This window comes from Pollicipes pollicipes, unplaced genomic scaffold, assembly GCF_011947565.3.
Source record: "Pollicipes pollicipes isolate AB1234 unplaced genomic scaffold, Ppol_2.1 Scaffold_4255;HRSCAF=5007_pilon_pilon_pilon, whole genome shotgun sequence".
Lineage (NCBI taxonomy): Eukaryota > Metazoa > Arthropoda > Thecostraca > Pollicipedomorpha > Pollicipedidae > Pollicipes > Pollicipes pollicipes.
In genome coordinates this window covers 36,279-55,635 of record NW_023596454.1, presented here as the reverse complement: position 1 = coordinate 55,635, position 19,357 = coordinate 36,279, and the positions used below count along the sequence as shown (strand labels likewise).

The 19,357-nt window shown below is 55.7% G+C and overlaps 1 protein-coding gene across 1 annotated transcript in view; it reads right to left on the bottom strand.

Moving 5' to 3' along the window:
* Positions 1-659: 659 nt before the first annotated feature.
* LOC119096172 (dystrophin) overlaps positions 660-19,357 on the bottom strand; it is a 39,180-nt gene continuing 20,482 nt past the window's right edge. Inside the window, exons 3-8 of the mRNA XM_037218974.1 lie at positions 14,934-15,078; positions 13,857-13,980; positions 12,339-12,505; positions 2,981-3,153; positions 2,092-2,292; positions 660-903 (exon numbers count right to left, since the gene is read on the bottom strand). Coding sequence (XP_037074869.1) covers positions 660-903; positions 2,092-2,292; positions 2,981-3,153; positions 12,339-12,505; positions 13,857-13,980; positions 14,934-15,078 — 1,054 coding nt within the window. The remainder of the gene's footprint in view (positions 904-2,091; positions 2,293-2,980; positions 3,154-12,338; positions 12,506-13,856; positions 13,981-14,933; positions 15,079-19,357) is intronic.

Below are 19,357 nucleotides of genomic sequence, written 5' to 3'. Positions count from 1 at the left end.
AAGCAGCCAGCTGAGGAGGAGGTCTATTCTCAGCGCCAGGTCCGCCGTCACTCATTTGTAACGCTGAGCAGCCAGCTGAGAGGAGGTCTATCCTCAGCGCCAGGTCCGTCGTCACTCACTTGTCGTAAACGCTGAGCAGCCAGTTGAGACAGAGGTCCATCCTCAGCGCCAGGTCCGCCGTCACTCACTTGTCGTAAACGCTGAGCAGCCAGTTGAGACAGAGGTCCATCCTCAGCGCCAGGGCCGCCGTTACTCACTTGTAAATGCTGAGCAGCCAGTTGGGACAGAGGTCCATCCTCAGCGCCAGGTTCGCCGTCACTCACTTGTAAACGCTGAGCAGCCAGCTGAGAGGATGTCTATCCTCAGCGCCAGGTCCGCCGTCACTCATTTGTAAACGCTGAGCAGCCAGCTGAGAAGAGGTCTATCCTCAGCGCCAGGGCCGCCGTTACTCACTTGTCGTAAACGCTGAGCAGCCAGTTGAGACAGAGGTCCATCCTCAGCGCCAGGTCCGTCGTCACTCACTTGTCGTAAACACTGAGCAGCCAGTTGAGACAGAGGTCCATCCTCAGCGCCAGGGCCGCCGTTACTCTCACTTGTCGTAGACGCTGAGCAGCCAGTTGAGACAGAGGTCCCTTCCTCAGCGCCAGGGCCGCCGTTACTCACTTGTCGTAAACGCTGAGCAGCCAGTTGAGACAGAGGTCCATCCTCAGCGCCAGGTCCGTCGTCACCGGAGGGTCCATCCCCCCGTACAGCGCCACCAGCACGGCCACCACGTCGGGCACGGCCACGAGACCGGTCGCTGGAAGGCGCCACGCCTGCGCCTCAAACGCCTGCGCAGCCTCGGCCAGCGGCAGGCGGTGCAGCAGCAGGGCGCGTTGCAGGCGCCGCAGCTTCAGCGCGGTCCTGGCGGCACGGGGTGAGATGAGATGCATGACGTGCTGAGGAAGACGGAGGTGAGGCGAAAGTCTGACGTGCTAATGGAGACGGGGTAAGGTGAGACGATTAATGTGCCGACAAAGATGGGGGAAATGCGAGAGCCTCGCGTGCTGAGTGAGACGGGGGTAAGGGTGAGAGTTTGGCGTGCTGAGGGAGATAGAGGCAAGCTGAGATAACTGACGTGAAGGAGACGGGGTAAGGTGAGAGTCTGACGTGCTAATGGAGACGGGAGTTAGGTGAGACGATTAACGTGCTGGCGAAGCCGGGGGCAATGCGAGAGTCTCGCGTGCCGAGGGAGACGTGGGTAAGGTGAGAGCCTGACGTGGCGAAGGAGACGGAGTAAGGTGAGAACCTGACGTGCAGAGGGGGACGGGGGTAAGGTAAGATGTTTGACGTGCCGAGGGGGACGAGGATAAGATGAGAGTTTTGGTGTACTGAGGGAGACGGGAGTGAGCTGAGATAACTGGCGCGAGAGAGAGGAGGATAAGGTGAGAGTCGGACGTCCTACGGGGAAGGGATGGGGTGAGGCCGATGATGCCCTGCCGCCGCGAGGGGAACGAAGCTGGATTAGACAGCCGCGGCTCTACCATGATGAGGAGGACAGAGGCGGGTGAGACAGCTGAAGCCCTATCATTCTGACGAATAGGGACGTAATTTCGCAGGTAATTTGAGGTACTGCCGTCCCCCAACTCACGATGGGGTCGGGGGTCAGTCCCCAAGTCACGACTTGGTCAGCATCGATTGAGGGGGTTGAACGGTGAAAAATAACGTAACCCACTCTCAAAATACGCCGAATATCGGATTGCTGATCGAATTTCGCTGGAGACCACGTTGGTACGTGGCCGGAGCCCCCACCCCCCTAACTGAGAAGAAAAACGTGACTCCTGCTGACGGAAAGAGGTTGAGGCCCTGGCCAGTGTAAGGTCCAGAGGGCACAGCGGAGGGTCTCCTTGTCACAGCCAGTCGTTCAGCAATCCATATATCCGAACAAAGGGGAAGAAGAAGCTACAAGGAAGAAGCGGACGGCTTACCGACCATGACTGGCAGCCCACCGTTCACAGCAGCCCTGCCGGCTCACCTGTACGGCCGAGAACCGGACGGCGTCGAGCTGCGGCAGGCCGCGCATGAGCTGGTCGAGCCGCGGGTGGGTCCCACTGGGTGCGTCGCTCGCCGTGGTGCAGGTAGTACGGCACGCCGTGCTCGGTCTGGGAACGCTCCCAGGGCGGCTCCACCGAGCGGCCCAGGTCGGGCGGCGCCGGCGGCCCGCCGTAGGCCGCCGAGACGGTCGACGCCACCGAGTGCAGCCGGCCGTTGAGGGCGGCCAGCCGAGCGGCGTGCTCCGGGGAGAGTGGCACGCTGCACCGCACAGGCACCGGGTCAGACCGGGTCAGACCGGGTCAAACGGGGTCAGAGGCCCACCGACCGTTGGGTGGCGGCCAGCCGAGCGGCGTGCTCCGGGGGAGAGTAGCACACTGCGCCGGGTAAGACGGGGTCATACGGGGTCATACGGGTCGGCTAGACAGGATCAGACGGGGGTCAGGGGTCAGGGTCGGTTAGACAGGAATCAGACGGGGTCAGAGGACCGCCTGTTGCAAGCCCAACAACGGCGGGAACAACTGAGACAGATGTCAGACGTCACAGCGCAGCGCTGGGAGTCGCTGGGTTGAACAGTGCGCGATTAAGCCAAGGAGCAATTCAAAGCCAGACGTTGATGCATAGTCTCTATGTTGACTTCGCAACTAAAATAGGCATCGATGTAAAGCCAGACGTGGTTCAGCTAACGCGAGTTGAATGACTTCGACCGGGCTGTAGTCAACTTGACGTGAATCATTTCTAGTGCTTATCGGATTCTTCACCAAAGAGCGAATCTTTTCTCGTCGATCATCGACATCAATTACGCCCTAACAGCCCGTCGAACCTGCGCGCATCATATGCAATCACGCCATCATATACCGAGGCAGATCGCATTTACCACAGCCGATAAGCCACAAGCGTACAATCCGAGTCCGGCGAGCAGATCAGCAGCGCCGACTGCCGCACTCACTTGTTCTCTGCCAGCCGGCTGGCCTGGGCATTGACGTCATCCAGGCTTCGTTGCACCTCCAGCAGGCGGTCCTCTGCGACGTCACCGTTGGTGACCACGTCAGGCTGGGTCTGTTCGATGTCGTTCAGCCGCTGCTCGACCTCGTTCATGCACCGCTCCAGCACGTGCCTCTTCTGTGAAACAGGCGTGCGGGGAGTAGAGTTTGAATAGCGATTGAAACGCCCAAGCCTTCTCGACGTAACCACACGAACGGTTGCAAGTTAATGGCAGTTTTCTTGCCCAAACGAATAGCAGCAGAATCAACTTTTTTCTGTTGGGAGGACGAACGTTGTGATGCCCTTCCAAGGAAATAGAGAGATGTGTGCTGATGCTCACAGGATAACCGATGCACTGAGAAGGAAAGGCGAGAAATGCTCATGTGACAGAGTTAAGTAGGCAATGATACACTTCAGGGGCAAAATGCCAAAAGCAGACTATTAAACGTAGGAGTTAGCGTGACCACTGCCATAGTTCCCACTCAATTATACTCCTTCAAGTCAAAAGGTGCTCGTGGCGTTTTTTCTATATCGAGCAGGGTTGACAAAATACCCCCATTTTATTTTCTGTAACAATAAGGCATCTGTAGCTATCAATCAACCGTTTCGCTCAAAGACCATACAAACTCTGGACGTGGCTTACGGAGTGAATCTAGTTTTATAACTATTGTGTGATTTTAGGAAAAAATGTGCAGCGTCGGTAGCTGGGCACGCAATTTACGACATGCGATGGGAAATTTGACAAATCTTTAACACGCTTAACACACACTTAATCGTCATTCTCCTTATCATGGCGCCAACCATCCAGCGATAATCGAGCACGAGCACGCACACAATATTTCGCCAGGAGACGACATCGTTTTGACCAGGACAGAACGGTGCCTGAAGTCTCCGTAAAATGTGTGTCCGCCGGTCTCCCTCTACATAGCCGCTGGCTATAAACACGTTGGCTGTTGGCCCTGCCTCGTTTGCCAGCAAAGCCAAGTCACAAATCTCACAGCGGACAGCGGAAGACGATTGGCCTGATCGGCGGCGTCGTCACCGGAACCGCAAACACCACCCACATCGCTCTCCAAACATTTGTGCACGCTGCGCTGCTATCTACGCCCAGGGTTCTGAGCTTTGGCAGATATATAGTGACGTAAACAAGGTGGCTGTGGTGTTTGCGGGTGTTGAACGGCCTGGTCTCTGGAGCATCGTTTTCTAGCACACGGAACCATGAGTCACTATGAAAATGATGCGGCCGTCGGCCACACCCGTCCCACTGACATGCAGTCGTTGAAAACTTGAACATTCAGTTAGGCACGAATGCCGGGGGCCAGTCGAGATCAAATTTCGGCGCACAAACAGCACCAAAAGCCGAACAGCAAGCTTGCGTGCATGACTTAACATCCCATTTTCCCGCACGCCTCCACGAGCGTGCTGTGGCATGCCACAGCGTGCCACACGCCACATGCCACACGCCTTCACGGCGAGTGGCAAGCTCGCCAGCTGCTGAGTTTGTAATTCAAATCGACATGCATTAGTGGACCACGACAGCGAGCAAAACATGGCGGCGAGGTTCTCTCGATGAGGGACCGCCATTGGTGGATAACCCGGTATGCCGGGTGCCGCAGTGACGACACCACCTTCGGTGGAAACTGCGCAGTTTCACATGCCAGGGAAAAGGCTGGAGGAAAAGGCTTCCATGGAAAGGTCGCTGTGCTGGAAATGCCTTTACGGCATTCTCCATCCCTGGTGATCACGTTTCCATAAGCTTCCTTGCGCGGAGGACCAACTTACTTCACGCAAAATTTTATCACGTGAGCCATTTCCTGCATGCAAACATGCGTCAAAACCACACAAAGCCAGGATTGGGCCTGGACTCACTGTTGGACCAGGACTCATATACATGACTCATTCCACAGGTGGACGGTGCTCAAATGCAGACTCATCAGTTCAAGACCAATGATCTTGAAATCACATTCCGCCGCAAAATCATAGTTCTCCATCCATAAAGAGCATAGGGCAGAGAGCGCTGGATGCAATGCGATGCACATGAATAGAAAGCAGCGTGCCGAGTAGATGAGAAAGCAGGGTGCCGAATACGTAAGAAAGCGGCGTGCCGAGTAAATAAGAAAGCAGCGTGCCGAATAAATAAGAAAGTAGGCACGATGCGAAGACAAAGCACCAAGGAGTGCCAATGAAAACCACGCGCTGACAAACTTCCCGTCGTCGCTCTGCCTTTGATACAATCTGCGCCTTACCCCCGGGGCCGCACTCAAGCCACCAGGAAGACAAAAGAAACCTCTCATTAAAAATCCGATCCTCTGCGAAGAATGGGAGACCACCATCCCGCGCGAGCCGCGCGCCTCCAACGCCAGTGTTTAGGAACCGCCGGGTTTCCGTCCGTGGTCGTCCATTCACGGCGTGTTTTTTCAACCGAGTCATCAAGTCAACGGCATGTTTTTGGAGGCGGCCGGCGACATCTGTTTGCTTTTGGTCGGCGAGGCGGCGCCATATATCAGGGGCCGTCTCATCACCGCGGCTCCGGTGCACCACATGGCGCCGGAGAGCGCCGCGCACCGTCGCTTCACGGCGCCGGCGTCTCTCGTGGAATGGGGCCGCACGCGCCACCGTCACCACCGTCCGCGCCGATAGCAACGCAGGCCACCCGCGCACACCGGCAGCAATCAGAGGTGGCGGAGCCCATCAGACCTCTGACGGCGACAAGACTGGAGCGATCCTTGCACGCGTCGAGGGTGAGGGTCAGGGTGGGTGTGGGGGTGGGATCGAGGGAGGGGAAAGAGGGGCGCGGCCTTGTTGCCCCGATAGTGGGGTGTCAATATGTCCGGTTCGACCAGCGGTCCAGCTCGGCATAAACCAAACAAATTGGGCGGGTCAGACCGCCGGCTCCGAGGCCGGCACCGAGTGATGGACAGCAGCCAGATCCGTCTGCAGATGGTCTGCGACGGCGAGGGGAAGCCGGCCAGACAGCTCGGACAGCGCGGGGGACCCGGGCAGAGGCGGCCGGACAGCGCGGGGGACCCGGCCAGAGGCGGCCCGGACGGCGCGAGGCGCGCGTGGGACCCGGTCAGAGGTGGGCCGGACAGCGCGGGGGACCCGGCCAGAGGCGGCGGACGCTGGTGCTTTGTATGGATGTTGGACACAATTTTTGGTTGGACAAAACGGCATGCTCATCGCATTTACATGAAGCAAAAATGCGCTTTCGCTGCGCTGTCAACAGGTACGGCGAGGTTCTTTCCCTCGCGGACACCAGAACTGACGTCTCATAACAATGACCGATACGTAACCTTTCTTCATATATATGTGCTCCCACAACCGGTGGCCTGTGGAGGGGTCCCGCAGCCTGAGTCGTGTCACCGAATTTAACATCACCCCCCGTGCGTGTGTGGATGTCAAACATTAAACGCGCGATGAACAGACTGATTGGGCGGACAGACGGCTGCCTCCTCTGGATCTCGCACGCAGGAGCAACGGGCATATTGCAGCACACATCATTCATCACTGAGTCGGTGACAGGTCTCACCGTCCGGCGGGCCGGCCGTCCGAGCGGCTCGCCCCACGCACCTCCGTCAGCCAGATGGCGTCAACGTCCCTACGGGGGGCGGGGGACACGGCACCGGCAGCCGCACGCCAGGGCGGCGGCGGCGGTCGGCCGGGGGGTCCCGAGAGCCGACGTCGCGGCAGCAGCAGCGGCGAGCGCGCCGCCCGCCGCTCGCAGCACAGCTCGGCGTAGCCGGAGACGGCGTCCGGCGGCGGCGGCGGCGGCGGGGTCAGCCGCGGCGGCTCAGAGACCGGGCGCAGCGCCGCCGGCGGCGTCCAGGTGATCGGGCGGACCGGCCGCGCTGCCATGGCAACGCCGGCTCTGTCACGTGACCACGCTCACACCCGCACCACGCCACAAACGTCGCGAGGCCACGAGCTCCCGCGGCGACGCGTGGCACCGTCGCCGGCGGCGTACTCGGAGTCGCAACCGCGCGCGCGCGGGTCAAAGGTGACGCTCGCCGCCTGCCCGGAGGCGGTGCGCGCGCCGGCCGCGCGTCGTTCGGCGACTGAGGCGCCGCCGGCGCGAGGCGTCGGCCCGGTGGAGGACCGCATAGCCAGCTGTGCTGCCGCTGCAGTACGGCCGCGCTTTTTCAAGGCCCCGCAGATGCGAACAGATAACAGCAGTGCGATTTTCCAGGCCAGATGACAGCAACAGCAATGGCGGTCGCAGGCCGTACTGCTCAGATGCGGCAAGTTGTTAGCCCAGCTTCCTGCTTTGTTATTACATGTCAGTACAAATTCTCAGACATGGCGACTCCAAGACGTCGTCCCACATGCGTAAGTGCAACATGGGGGCCAACGCAAACAAGCCGTGGCCATCTCCCAGCCCCGTCCGCAGGGCCATCACCGCCACTGAAATCAAACGCCAAGTTTCTGGCCACCGAATCCTGCACCAAACATTGGCGCACACATGGCTCACCGCCCCCGCCCTCGTTTCCGGAACATGACCGCTGGCTGGTGGTGATACCCCTACGGCCCAGTGCAGGTCTCCTTGCGTGAGTGCTTGGTTGCCAGCTGAGCACCGCCTGCGCTGCGTTCGCCAGATCCTGAGCACCGTCTTCAGCTCCGTTCTCCGCCCCAGGGGACACTCCCATCGCCAGGAGTTCGCTGCGTTCACCAGATCCTGAGCACCGTCTTCAGCTCCGTTCTCCGCCCCAGTGGACACTCCCATCGTCAGGATTTCGCGTTCCCCGGATCCTGAGCACCGTCTTCAGCTCCGTTCTCCGCCCCAGTGGACACTCCCATCGTCAGGAATTCGCGTTCACCAGATCCTGAGCACCGTCTTCAGCTCCGACACTCCCATCGTCAGGAGTTCGCGTTCACCAGATCCTGAGCACCGTCTTCAGCTCCGTTCTCCGCCCCAGGGGACACTCCCATCGTCAGGAGTTCGCGTTCACCAGATCCTGAGCACCGTCTTCAGCTCCGTTCTCCGCCCCAGGGGACACTCCCATCGTCAGGAGTGTATTTCCTGTTCAGTTGTGGCAGGGGTGTGTTTTCACAAACAAGATTAGGGATAAGCGGGAGAAATAGCAACACCCTGCCCTCAAAATGCAAAAAAGACGTTACAGGACTGGACTTCAGCATTCACATTTTGGAAATAAAGTGAGCCATGTCTGTGGATAAATACGGTTTTGACTACTCTGGGGTAGACTAAGGCATTTTGTCTTGCTCAGTAGCTCCAACTAAATTTGCAAAACTACGCCTTTGGCCGTAGCGGTTCGTGGGTTGTTGAGCCAGACCAGGACATAGCAGCGGCGCAAGAAATATCATTAGAAAATAAACCGATGATGAGTCTGCAATGCCACTTGTGGCGCAATTTTCTCGTTTCTTTTGCAGCAGTGTTACCCATGTGTGATTCGAAGTCGCCTCGACCTACTTGCTCCATGTTCAGTAGGATACATTCAACAACACACACACACACACACACACACACACATATATATATATATATATATATATATATATATATATATATATTTAAGCTAACACGCACCAGTTTTCGGAAACATGCTTACTGGCACAGTGCAGCTTCTTTGCGGACCATATGCCGCTGGGCAAGCGGCAGACAGTGGCAAACGAACGCCTCGAACAAATACCAACAAGGGACAAATCGTGATAAGAAGGGGCAAACAAACGCCTAGAACAAACCCCAAAAACGGGTGCCAACGCATGCGCGCGCGGCTGACGACGAGCGCTTCTGAGGGCAGATGATTTCGGAGGAGCGGTGGAGTAGCCTACAAAACATTAGCAACCTCGTCAACGCCGGCACAGTCCACAATCTGCCGGGCCGTGAAGCTACTCGGGTACTCGCATGTGTGCTGTGAATGGGTGCTGCACTGCTTCCGACAAGAGCAGAAGAATGCACGCGCAGAGGCTGCGCAGGAGTGCTTGATCAGTACGAAGCTGGCTACAAACAGGTTCCGGACTTAACAGTCACTTCTGATGAGACGCGGGCGCATTTCTGCGGCCCGCTGGCCGAAAACAAGAGCAAGGAGTAAAATAAATCCGACGAGAGGACCTCACCCCAGCCCAAGCTCAGACACATGGGCGGGGGTTGTAGCGATTGGGGGGTTGGTCGCGCCCACCGCTACAATCATATTGCGCTGGCGCGCGGGGTGGGATGGCCATGTGTACGGTGTTCTGCGACACAGACAGCACAATCAGCATCGACGTCCTTCCCGGGATAAGACGATTAACTCCACATAGTACTCCTCGCACTGAAGAAGATTATTGGAGCCATGCCAAAAAAACACTATCCAAGCGAGGCCACAGATTTCAGCCCCATCACGACAACGTACGACCTCACGTCGCCGTCGTGTGAGACGGCGACGCTTTTGAGAGGATGTGAAATCCCCACTACCCAACACCCGCTCTCTTCGCCTGACCTGGCCCCGGCGACTTTTCCATTCTCCCAAAACTCAAGCGAGCAAAAAGTGAAAAATAGTCTATCAGTGCCGAGGAGCTGGAACGGTATTGTGGCGCGTTTCGGAGGCACCAGAAAAGGAGAGGCTGGTGCGGCCCTCAGGATAGGAGTGAAACGGCTTCGTAAGTGTGCACGGCTTGGGTGCTAAGATATACTTATCTGTTGCATGTTGGCCTGGACTTTGAAAACAACATCCACAAATTCTGAAGCGGCCCCTACAACTCGAGTACCGTCAGTGGCAAAACCCAAAAATCGCATATGTTTCCAATCAGCGTTATTACAGGAGCGCTTCTTTTGAAAAATCGGCTGCGGGGAAATGAACCGATAATGTTAATCCAACCTATCCCAGAACCTGATTTGTTCCCGGATTTCGGCCACTTTGGTTTACGTCTCCGATAATGGAATAGAATAACTCTTAAATGATATTTCATGGATGATGACTTTAATATGGTTGCGCAGGTGTGACTTCACATTTCAGAGCGATGTGAAATTACATTTTTTGAATGGTTTAAATGGTGCATGAATTACAGAACAAAAACATCTGAGAAACTCGAGCCATTGTGATCAACGAACATACGTGTCGTCCATCGTTGATCGAAGGTGGCTCCAGGCGCAAAAGACAGTACGGTGGGAAATGGCGTGGTCCGGCACGTACGGACGAGAGCATATAGAAATTTTGAGTGCACTGCCACGATGTAACTAAATATCATGTGTATCAAAGCACTATATGTTTGAGCATTACATATCTAAACATAAACTTATTTTACACGACCTTCTCAAGAAACATGTTAATAATTATGAAGACCATTTGGGTTGATGCTGGCGACCGGATGCGTCTCCGCAGCGGCCGTCTTAAAAAATGTCGCGACCAACGCTTTGACATATGCCGGAAGTTGATATAAGCAAGAAGGGTTGTGAATCTTTATGCTTCGGGGATGATGAGTTGGGAGTTTGCATGCTGAAATTAATAAATCTTGCGCATACCAGAGGGTTGTGATAACGCAATGTCATCAAAGAGGCATTGGTCATACGGAGGAAACTGTAGGTTTCGAAGCTGTGCACATGGCCAGATATATTCGCAAAAGGTGATCAACACCATCCCAACATTTCTTTTGCTCTGGAACAGAACCGCACAAAATGTTTACATTCCAATCCTTGACACTCTTTTTGTGGTACAAACTGGCGGAAGATACAGCACCGAACTGTACTTTAAATCGTCCCTGCCCAGCAGAGCAGTTCAATCCGTTCCGATAGATCGGCTGGTTAGAACGCCTGCATTCTGATTCACAGACCTGCGGCGGGGTGGGTTCGAGTCGCTTTAGTCGTGCGCTTTTCCCCTTTACTGGCACAGCCTACGGCCGGTGGCAGCGTCCGCGCCAGGAAAGCAAACAGACTGTGTCTGTGTGAAGCTACCGTTTTCACAAAGTGCCCCAAGTAAAAGTTAACTCACGTTTTACTCAGCGGTGACGAAAGTATTTCTCGCACAACCAAGACAGCGGTAGTATTCAATAACCACTCAATGGTAACGCGTGATAAAAAGCAATGGTAGTCAGACGTGATCTGCATTCGTCAAATCATGACTCCACAGAAAATGTCCCTTGAGGACGAGATCGAGGATCCTGTCAACACCACTCCAGAGAGCAACATCGCTACCGCTCTGATACCCTCCTAGGCGGCCCTGGGGCCACTTCACAGGCTTTAGTGTGACGAGGAGTAGCTTCAGCAACATTTTGCACGGCATGGACTTTCCTGTATTAGTTCATCACTTCGTTTCGTTCACTGAATCGTTTCGCTGAAATGCACATCTAAAAACTGCCGTGCTGTGGCTTCTCACCCTGTAAAACCTTTCATGATCAGCAACTCAAACGTTCAACTTATTTTGCCTGGGCACACATCGGACAGAACTCAGCGTGGATCACTGGGCTCATCCCTCATAGTACGGACTTGGATCATGCAGAGCCGCGCGCTCGGGCCGTGCGTGTGGTATGCCCTGACGCTGCCCTGCGTGCGACATGACCCTAACTCAGCAACCCCGGACTGGCAACGTCATTACCGGAGAGCCCTGCACCTGCTGCTCAGTGCAGTGAGTAAGCAGCCACGGCGGCGGCGGATGCCATTGCTGCAGCGTCCAATTGTGTCCAGATTGTGTGTCAATACGCCCAGTTACGAAAGACCATCTGAGCCTGCGCGGTAATGACCTTGCCCTATACAGCTCCGCTTCGCTCGGGAACTACACACCGGGTAAAATGCGCATTAGTTCGTAATCGCAGCTCAATAAATAGCTATACCGGATATGCGCGAGGAAGACCTCCAGATCCTATTTGTTTCGACTCGTAAGTTTTCATAGTAAAAGTGGCCGACATTCCATAGTAAGTGAATGCCAGGTTATCAAGCAGCGATAGGTATGGAGAAAAATGGACGTTTCATGGTGACGCTGATGGTTACAAGCGCTACCATCAGACGTCACGTTTTCTCACAATGTATACAATGTATGATCTGATAAGTTGTTTAACCAATATCTTCTGGTACGTATACTGAACGCCGACCTTTGCAAAGAATTACTATTACGCCAACGGCTGGTAAAAGGACAGTCACTCATTTCAGCCCTTTCGCTCTTTTCGACAGCTGACCACCAGAGATAATCTGCTAGATGGTCCAGCGGCACATGTGACGGTTAGGATCACTAACACTGCAACCTCTCACGTCCAATCCCACGACAGAACCGGTGAAATGTTCGAGCAGTGCGCGGGATTCGAACCAACGTCCCAGTTCTGGACCCGGTATCGCACCATTCACGCCCGCTCCTCGTCTCCCCGTCAGCGCTGGCGAATGGTTTAGTTCCGCAGCTCACCGCCAGGGCCGAGTCAGCGCGTCGTCGGAAGAGTTCGGCGCGTCGGCCGAGCTCTCGCCACTTGTCCTGTAGCTTGGCCGCCTCCCGACCGATAGCCCTCGCCTGCTCCAGACTCTGGTCCAGCTCGGAGCGACGCTCCCGGCCGTAGCCATCGCGCTCGCCTCGACCTGTGGACACGGGTCAGCTCAGCGCGCGCCAATCGCCCACCACAGCCTGTGGACACGGGGCGGCTCGGGGCAAGCCAATCGCTCATCGCGGCCTGTGGACACGGGTCGGCTCAGGACACGCCAATCGCCCACCACGGCCTGTGGACACGGGTCAGCTCAGGGTACGCCAATCGCCCATCACGGCTTGTGGACACGGGTCAGCTCAGGGCACGCCAATCGCCCATCACGGCTTGTGGACACGGGTCAGCTCAGCGCGCGCCAATCGCCCATCACGGCCTGTGGACACGGGTTAGCTCAGCGCGCGCCAATCGCCCATCACGGCCTGTGGTCACAGGTCAGCTCAGCGCGCGCCAATCGCCCGACGCGCCAGACCGGCGCAGCAGCGGCGAGAGAGGGACACGATAGGCTAGTCGCCTGTCGGAAGAACACGCCCACTTGGGAGCGCGTGACACGTGACACGTGACGTGACGAGACGCGGGATGTGACGCGACATGTGATGTGACACGTGACACGTGACGCAGCACGTGTGTGATACGTGACACGTGACGTGTCGCACGTGACACGTGACACCCGCCACGTCCATGGATAAGGCATAGACGTGGTAGTTACGGGCACGCTGGCTTCGTTACGTGGTGACTGCTAAAATAAGTCAGAGAGTAAGGTATCCTCGGCGTCGCTGGCCGGAGGCACCTTATGCTGGGACGTTGCTGTCTTGCAACTAGATCAGGAGGGATCTTCACTGCCCCCACTGTAGCTACGAACTACTACGGACTACGAACTTCCACGGACTGCCCCCACTACGGACTACGAGCGTAGTCAAAAAGTAGGGCGTGACCTACTGGAATCCTGTGCACTTCCAGGCGGCAGCCGGGATCATACAACCGTTCATACGATTTGGGCCCCAGATAATCGTGTTGTACCCCGGGGCTTAAGCTAGTCTTCAGAATCAATCGCCTGGCCATTCATCTGTCCCAGGGCGGCAAATCATGGTGGACACGCCCTGGCAGGTGCCTCAGCTGTCACCAGGGACGGACACACCTCTCCCTGCCTAGAGTGACCCATACCTTCGCTGTCGCTAGACTCGCAGTGGATGGTGGGTTCAGCGCTATCCCTGCCCACTGTGAGCCATACCATCGGTGTTGCTGGCCTTGCAGTGAAGGGCGGGGGGGGGGGGGGGGGGAGGGTTCGGAGCTCTCCGTGCCCAATGTGAGCCACACCTTCGGTGTCGCTAGTCTCGCAGTGGAGGGCGGGCTGAGAGCTCTCCCTGCCTACAATGGGGCATACCTTCACTGTCGTTGGCCTCGCAGTGGAGGGCGGGCTCAAAGCTCTCCCTATCACATGTGAGCCGTACCTTCAGTATCGCTGGCCTCGCAGTGTAAGGCAGGCTCGGAGCTGACCGCTCTGGCGGCGCTCAGCTTGCTACTGATGAGCGCCTGGCGGTCCGACAGCTGGCTCAGCAGAGAGCGGGCATCCTCCTGCGCAAGAGCGAACGCTGTGATTCGCAGCCATTATAGCAGAAACACGCAGCAGAGAGCGGGTATCCTCCTGCGCGAGAGCGAACGCTGTGATCCGCAGCCATTACAGCAGAAACACGCAGCATCCCAGCTTGGAGAGAAAAGTGGGCCAGCTCCAGAGATATGCATCTTTTTTGCTACTGCCACAAGTTGGGTTAGATTTTGCAGTTTTCCTCCGCTCGGTCCTCCCAAAACAGTCTATTTTGCGAAATTACACCCGAATCCCAAACAATTTCTATCGGCATTCAGAAAGTGGATAGCTTGGATGATAATTTGCGTCGATTGTATGTGTCGTGGTACTGATATTTCTGCTATATCCAAATGGCATCGCATGACCCCACAATCTGAATTAATTGATTTATGTTCGCTGATTCACAGTTGCAGCATGCTAGCAGGCAAAAGTGTAACCGAAAGAACAACATTCTTAAGATGCACCTTGACTCAACCATTTCGACGTCCCGTTTGAAACCACAAACAAACTCCAGTCCCTTGTTCGTTTACAAAAGCAGCTCAATCGAACCCAACGACCCGAACAAACACGAACTCGCCACAAACGGCTAAACACTGCGTAAAATCAGCTGGCGCAGCGGCGAGACATTCCGCACACAATCAGCTGACAGAGCGGCCGAATATTCCGAGCCGCGTCGTCTGTCGTGGCGCGACGGCGCTGGCCGCTGCCCGGCTGCAGCAGGGCAGCTGTCAGTGTCCCACCGCAGCCGCGGAGGCCCCGGCTGGTGCCACTGGCCGCTGCCCCGGCTGCAGCAGGGCAGCAGTCAGTGTCCCACCGCAGCCGCGGAGGCCCCGGCTGGTGCCACTGGCCGCTGCCCCGGCTGCAGCGGGGCAACTGTCGGTGTCCCGCCGCAGCAGTGGTCAGGCCCCGGCTGGGGCCACTGGCCGCTGCCCCGGCTACCGACCTGCTGCTGCTGGAGCGCCGCTGCGTCCGCGCGGAGCGGCTCCAGCTGATTGAGCTCCGTCTCCTTCCTGATGACCCACTCCAGCAGCTCCTGCAGGGAGAGCAGCAGCCCGCCGCGCCCCTCGCGGCCCAGCTCCGCCTGCGACCTGCGGACGGCACCGGCGCCGGGTCAGCCGAGGTGGACCTCAGCGGCCACTGCGGCGGACACAGGTGGTTACATATCTGAAGGATTGGGGATCCTCCTGAATGGGTAGATCGTCTGGACTACACACACGAGAGGGGAATCCTATGAACGTGGATGTGGCAAAGGTGCGGAAATGCACGTCTCGCAAGTTGGAATCGCGATCTTAGGCCAATGTTCATCAACGTTAGTGTGACCGTCGCCACGCCTGAGGCCGTACCTGCGATCTCCACTCTCCACTCATGTCCGCACTGGACAAAGTAAGAGGAAACACGTCTAAACGTGACGGAGGACACAAATCGCATGATATTTCCGCCGTGCCAGTCATATCTTGTCTGTTATCATAGTTATCTGTTATCGTAGTTATCTCTGGTAGATCACCAGAGCCTACTGGTCTCCGTGGTAACCGCGTGGCTCTCCAGTTCAAGCATTATGACCTAGCCGTGTGACCGTACGGCTGTGATGTCACTGTAGCCTGGCCGCGTGAATGTCAAGCTGACCTGGTTTTAAAAATCATCCTCAGTAATCGATCAACGATGGCACACACCCAACATGTGCGCAAACACGTGCCATAACTCACAACTCGAATCCTGTGTACTCCCGGCCCACTAGCGCGGCGTCTCGTTAGTTGCGGGCACGTCCGTGCGATGTCGCTGCTGATGAGAACAAGTGTGCAGATGGCGCTAATGCTTCCCCGCCCCGGCACGGATCCTAGCGCAATCAAGCATGCAGGCGCTCATGGATAACATGTTTCTGTCCTAGCCATGGTCATAATAACGTACTGTGCCGTAACACATTCTCTTCATGGAAGTAGACACAGAGCTTCCGTATTGAACTCAGATGACGGAATTGTCAACATGACGTGGCGGGAACGACACGATAACATTTAAACGTCAAGTGTTGTAAGACAATACATGACCGTAGTTGGCCGCTGCAGTTCAATTTTTGGCAAATAACGAAGCACCTTGGAAAATGTTCATGAAGCGCAAAGCGTCTAAGATCCAGGACTGAAGCTTTTCAGCGCGCACAAACAAGGCAGGGATGAAACCAGACGCAAACGTATCGCCAACGGTGCTGCATAGGAGACGCCTTCTCAGATGACAATTCAATTTGCCCAGAATGTTGTTGTATAATCTTAAAAGCCTTGTGTCTGCACCAGAATTAATGGGACAACGGATCAGAAACATGAATTCCTATTTCGAAGTGAAATGTTGGGTTAGCCAGGAAAATGAAGAACGATGTGCGCCAGAGGTCGCGCTGCGTTACTCTCGTTCCTCTTACCGCGATTCTCTCGAGAGCGTTACTCTCGAATCCAAGTGCATCTCACTCCTCACTTCAAGTGCCTTTGGATCTCTCCTCGCTTTCCGTTTGCAGCATCCACGCTCGCAGCGCATTCTAACCGCCATTAATTATTGTCTTTGCTTGGCGTCAGCTGTGACCCTCGGAAACGAAAACGATGACGCAACCGTGAGTACCAAACTGGGGCGTGTTTGTCCATCGTTAACTCAGGGCATTGGGGGGACACCGCCAGTTGACTTTGCGAGGCTGGCTGCCGGGGCGGCGGAACCCACAGAGTTCACTGTATTTTTTTCCGGGACCCTGACGCGGTGGACGAGTGGTTCGAGGTGTTGCCCCCAGTTGAGTCGAGCGGCATCCCACGGGAGGCCGGCGGCGGGAACACCAACAGGAGCGGGAGAAATCGATGACAAGAGTCACCTGGGAGCGCCGCAGTGAGCCGTCTTAAAAGGAAGGCGGCGGATGAATACGAATGACGCGTCCCATCAGGTCCCGTTTGTGTCCGCTATTGGTACGGGCTTTCAGGCTATTCGTCTGTCTAGACGTGAGGGCTGACAAAAATAGTTTGATTTGATTTGATTTGTGGTATCTGTTGAGTTCTGATCACTCTATTTCTGCTGAGATTAATTAAATGTTTTCTGCGGGATCCATATTGCTCGACTGGTAACAATGGTCTTTGCGCATGACCTCGATGGCTGCATGCGCCAAACAATACATGTTTTTTACATGCACCTTGAACCTATCACCCGATAGATGCTACCCTAGTTTTTTGGTCACTGCTTACAGCTCTTTGTGAAAGCGAGAAAAACGTGTTTTTTTTTCCGGCCGTCGCCTACCAAAACAGGCGACCTTTTCAGTGAATAACATCAGTCGTCTTTCGGGCCCTGTCCTCCGCCATGTCACGGCCCAGTGACTAGACGCCACGCTCTGTACGAGGGACGTGACCCAAGCTAGGCGTGTCGCAGACACGGGCGACGCTGGCATCAAAGCTGATGACGGCTAGGTGACACAATGGCCATTGAAACGCAAATCAGACGTGTGCTGGTCCAGGAAACAAATGCTAGTTTTTGCCGGACGACGTGGTAATAGCATGGTGGCAGGGGCACACCCAAGTGCGGAATAGCTGGGCGTACCTTCCTTCCCGTTCGTGTAGTGTTGTTTTTACCTGTTCAGTGCGTCGTTTGTGCGAATAAGTATACTGCTGATGGCGGAGAAGTGGGAGTTATCCCTGGCGAGAAAACCACAGCGACGATGAAAAGGAAAAGACCAAAACCAAAATGGAAATAAACTGCATCCGTGGTGTGGTATATCGAGAACGAGAACCGGCCCACCTTGTAAGTTACACGACCTCTGATGCCTGGTGTCTGGACAGCCCAGATTTTCACCCAGACATCGAGACGTTTTCATGCCGCAGACAGCGGCTGATTGCGAAAGGTATTTGTTTGAAGTTCGTGCAAACATGTCTGTGACCACGCGTAAAGAAACCAGCATCAGATCTTAGAAAATGCCCAAGGTCAGTTGTGTAATGGCCAAGTTAAAAGGTCGTCATCAACTGCATTTAAATCAATAAAAAGGAGTACAGACCAGATTTTTTCCTCGTTTGGAATAAACCATGATCTCGATGGCCCATGGGCTGGCTCTTGATCGCGCACCCACGTTGGTGCGTGAAGGTCTTGATGGACGGCACTGTGAGAATGGCGCGCATTGACTGACATTGCGCCATGGCGTGCTTCGCTCTGGTGCGAGCTGACGTTCTACAGAGCATGACATATCAACAAATAGCACAACATATGCTCTGTTGTGCTGTCTTGCGATCATTCACATGCACGCCTGGCTCGGCTGATCGCAGCTGCTGGTCGTTGGTCCCCATTATGCCGTGGCACGCGCTTCATCAATTCGTCGCCTATTCGTTCTGTCGCGTTATGCGTGACACTTGCGGAACTCCATGGAGTTCGTGAAAGGCTGTCGTATGCAACAAGCAACTATAACCCTGAATTGGTAAAAATAAGCCCCCACTCGGTGCTGGATCACAACGCAGCTATGCACGTTCTCTTCCCGCCCCCTCCCCCCGAAGCCAATTTTAAGCTGTCGATCAACGTCTGTTTGTGATCGCTCCATCAATCCAGCAAGTGCATTATTGGCTTTGAGCCAGCAAGGTGCCCTGTTCGCATCGCGGACATGACGCCAAGTAGACCATGGCCCATCTCCTCACGTAAAAGTGTTGCATCAACCCAGCGGTCATGCCTGGTAAAGGATGACCTCCATGAGGAGTTTGACCCACCCACATTTTAGGACGTGCTTACTTCGCTGGAAGAGTCCCTGCCCGCGTGCTCTGTCGCCAGTGCGTGACTGTCGCCGCAGACACCGCTCCCGACAACGAAGCAGAATTGACCGCCACGCCCCGGTCACGTCACCGGCCGGCACGCCGCGGCGTCGCGATCCACGTGACTGACCGAGCTCATCGCTGATCCCCGCCATTGGTCGCCGGCATCTGCGCGGGCCCGGGCGACCCCCCCCCCCTCTCGGTGACCCCTCCCCGCCGGAGGGGTGCTGTTGACGTCAACTGTCGCGGGTGGCGAGGTAAATACGGCTGCCGGTGCCATGTGGCGGGTGAAAGGTCACAGGGGGGATGGGGTGAGGCGACAAGTCCGTGTAACCAGTCCATCGATTCGGAAGAGATGAGAAGGGGGCTGACCTGGAGGCAGTGTCACTGTAGCCGGTTATGCACGTGCATTTATCAGATGTTATTGGAACGGTCACTCATATGATGGTATTTGGGGACATTTATTCGGACTGTCCGCCCGACTTCGAAATACTGGGCAGCTTTAAAAAATCATGGAAATTCACACCGTACGTTGAGCGGTGGGGCAGGGGACTGAGCAGCAAACGGTAATGAAACTTGCCCCCAAAACTCACCAAAAATCCAAATTCGTTTCAGCTATAGTACA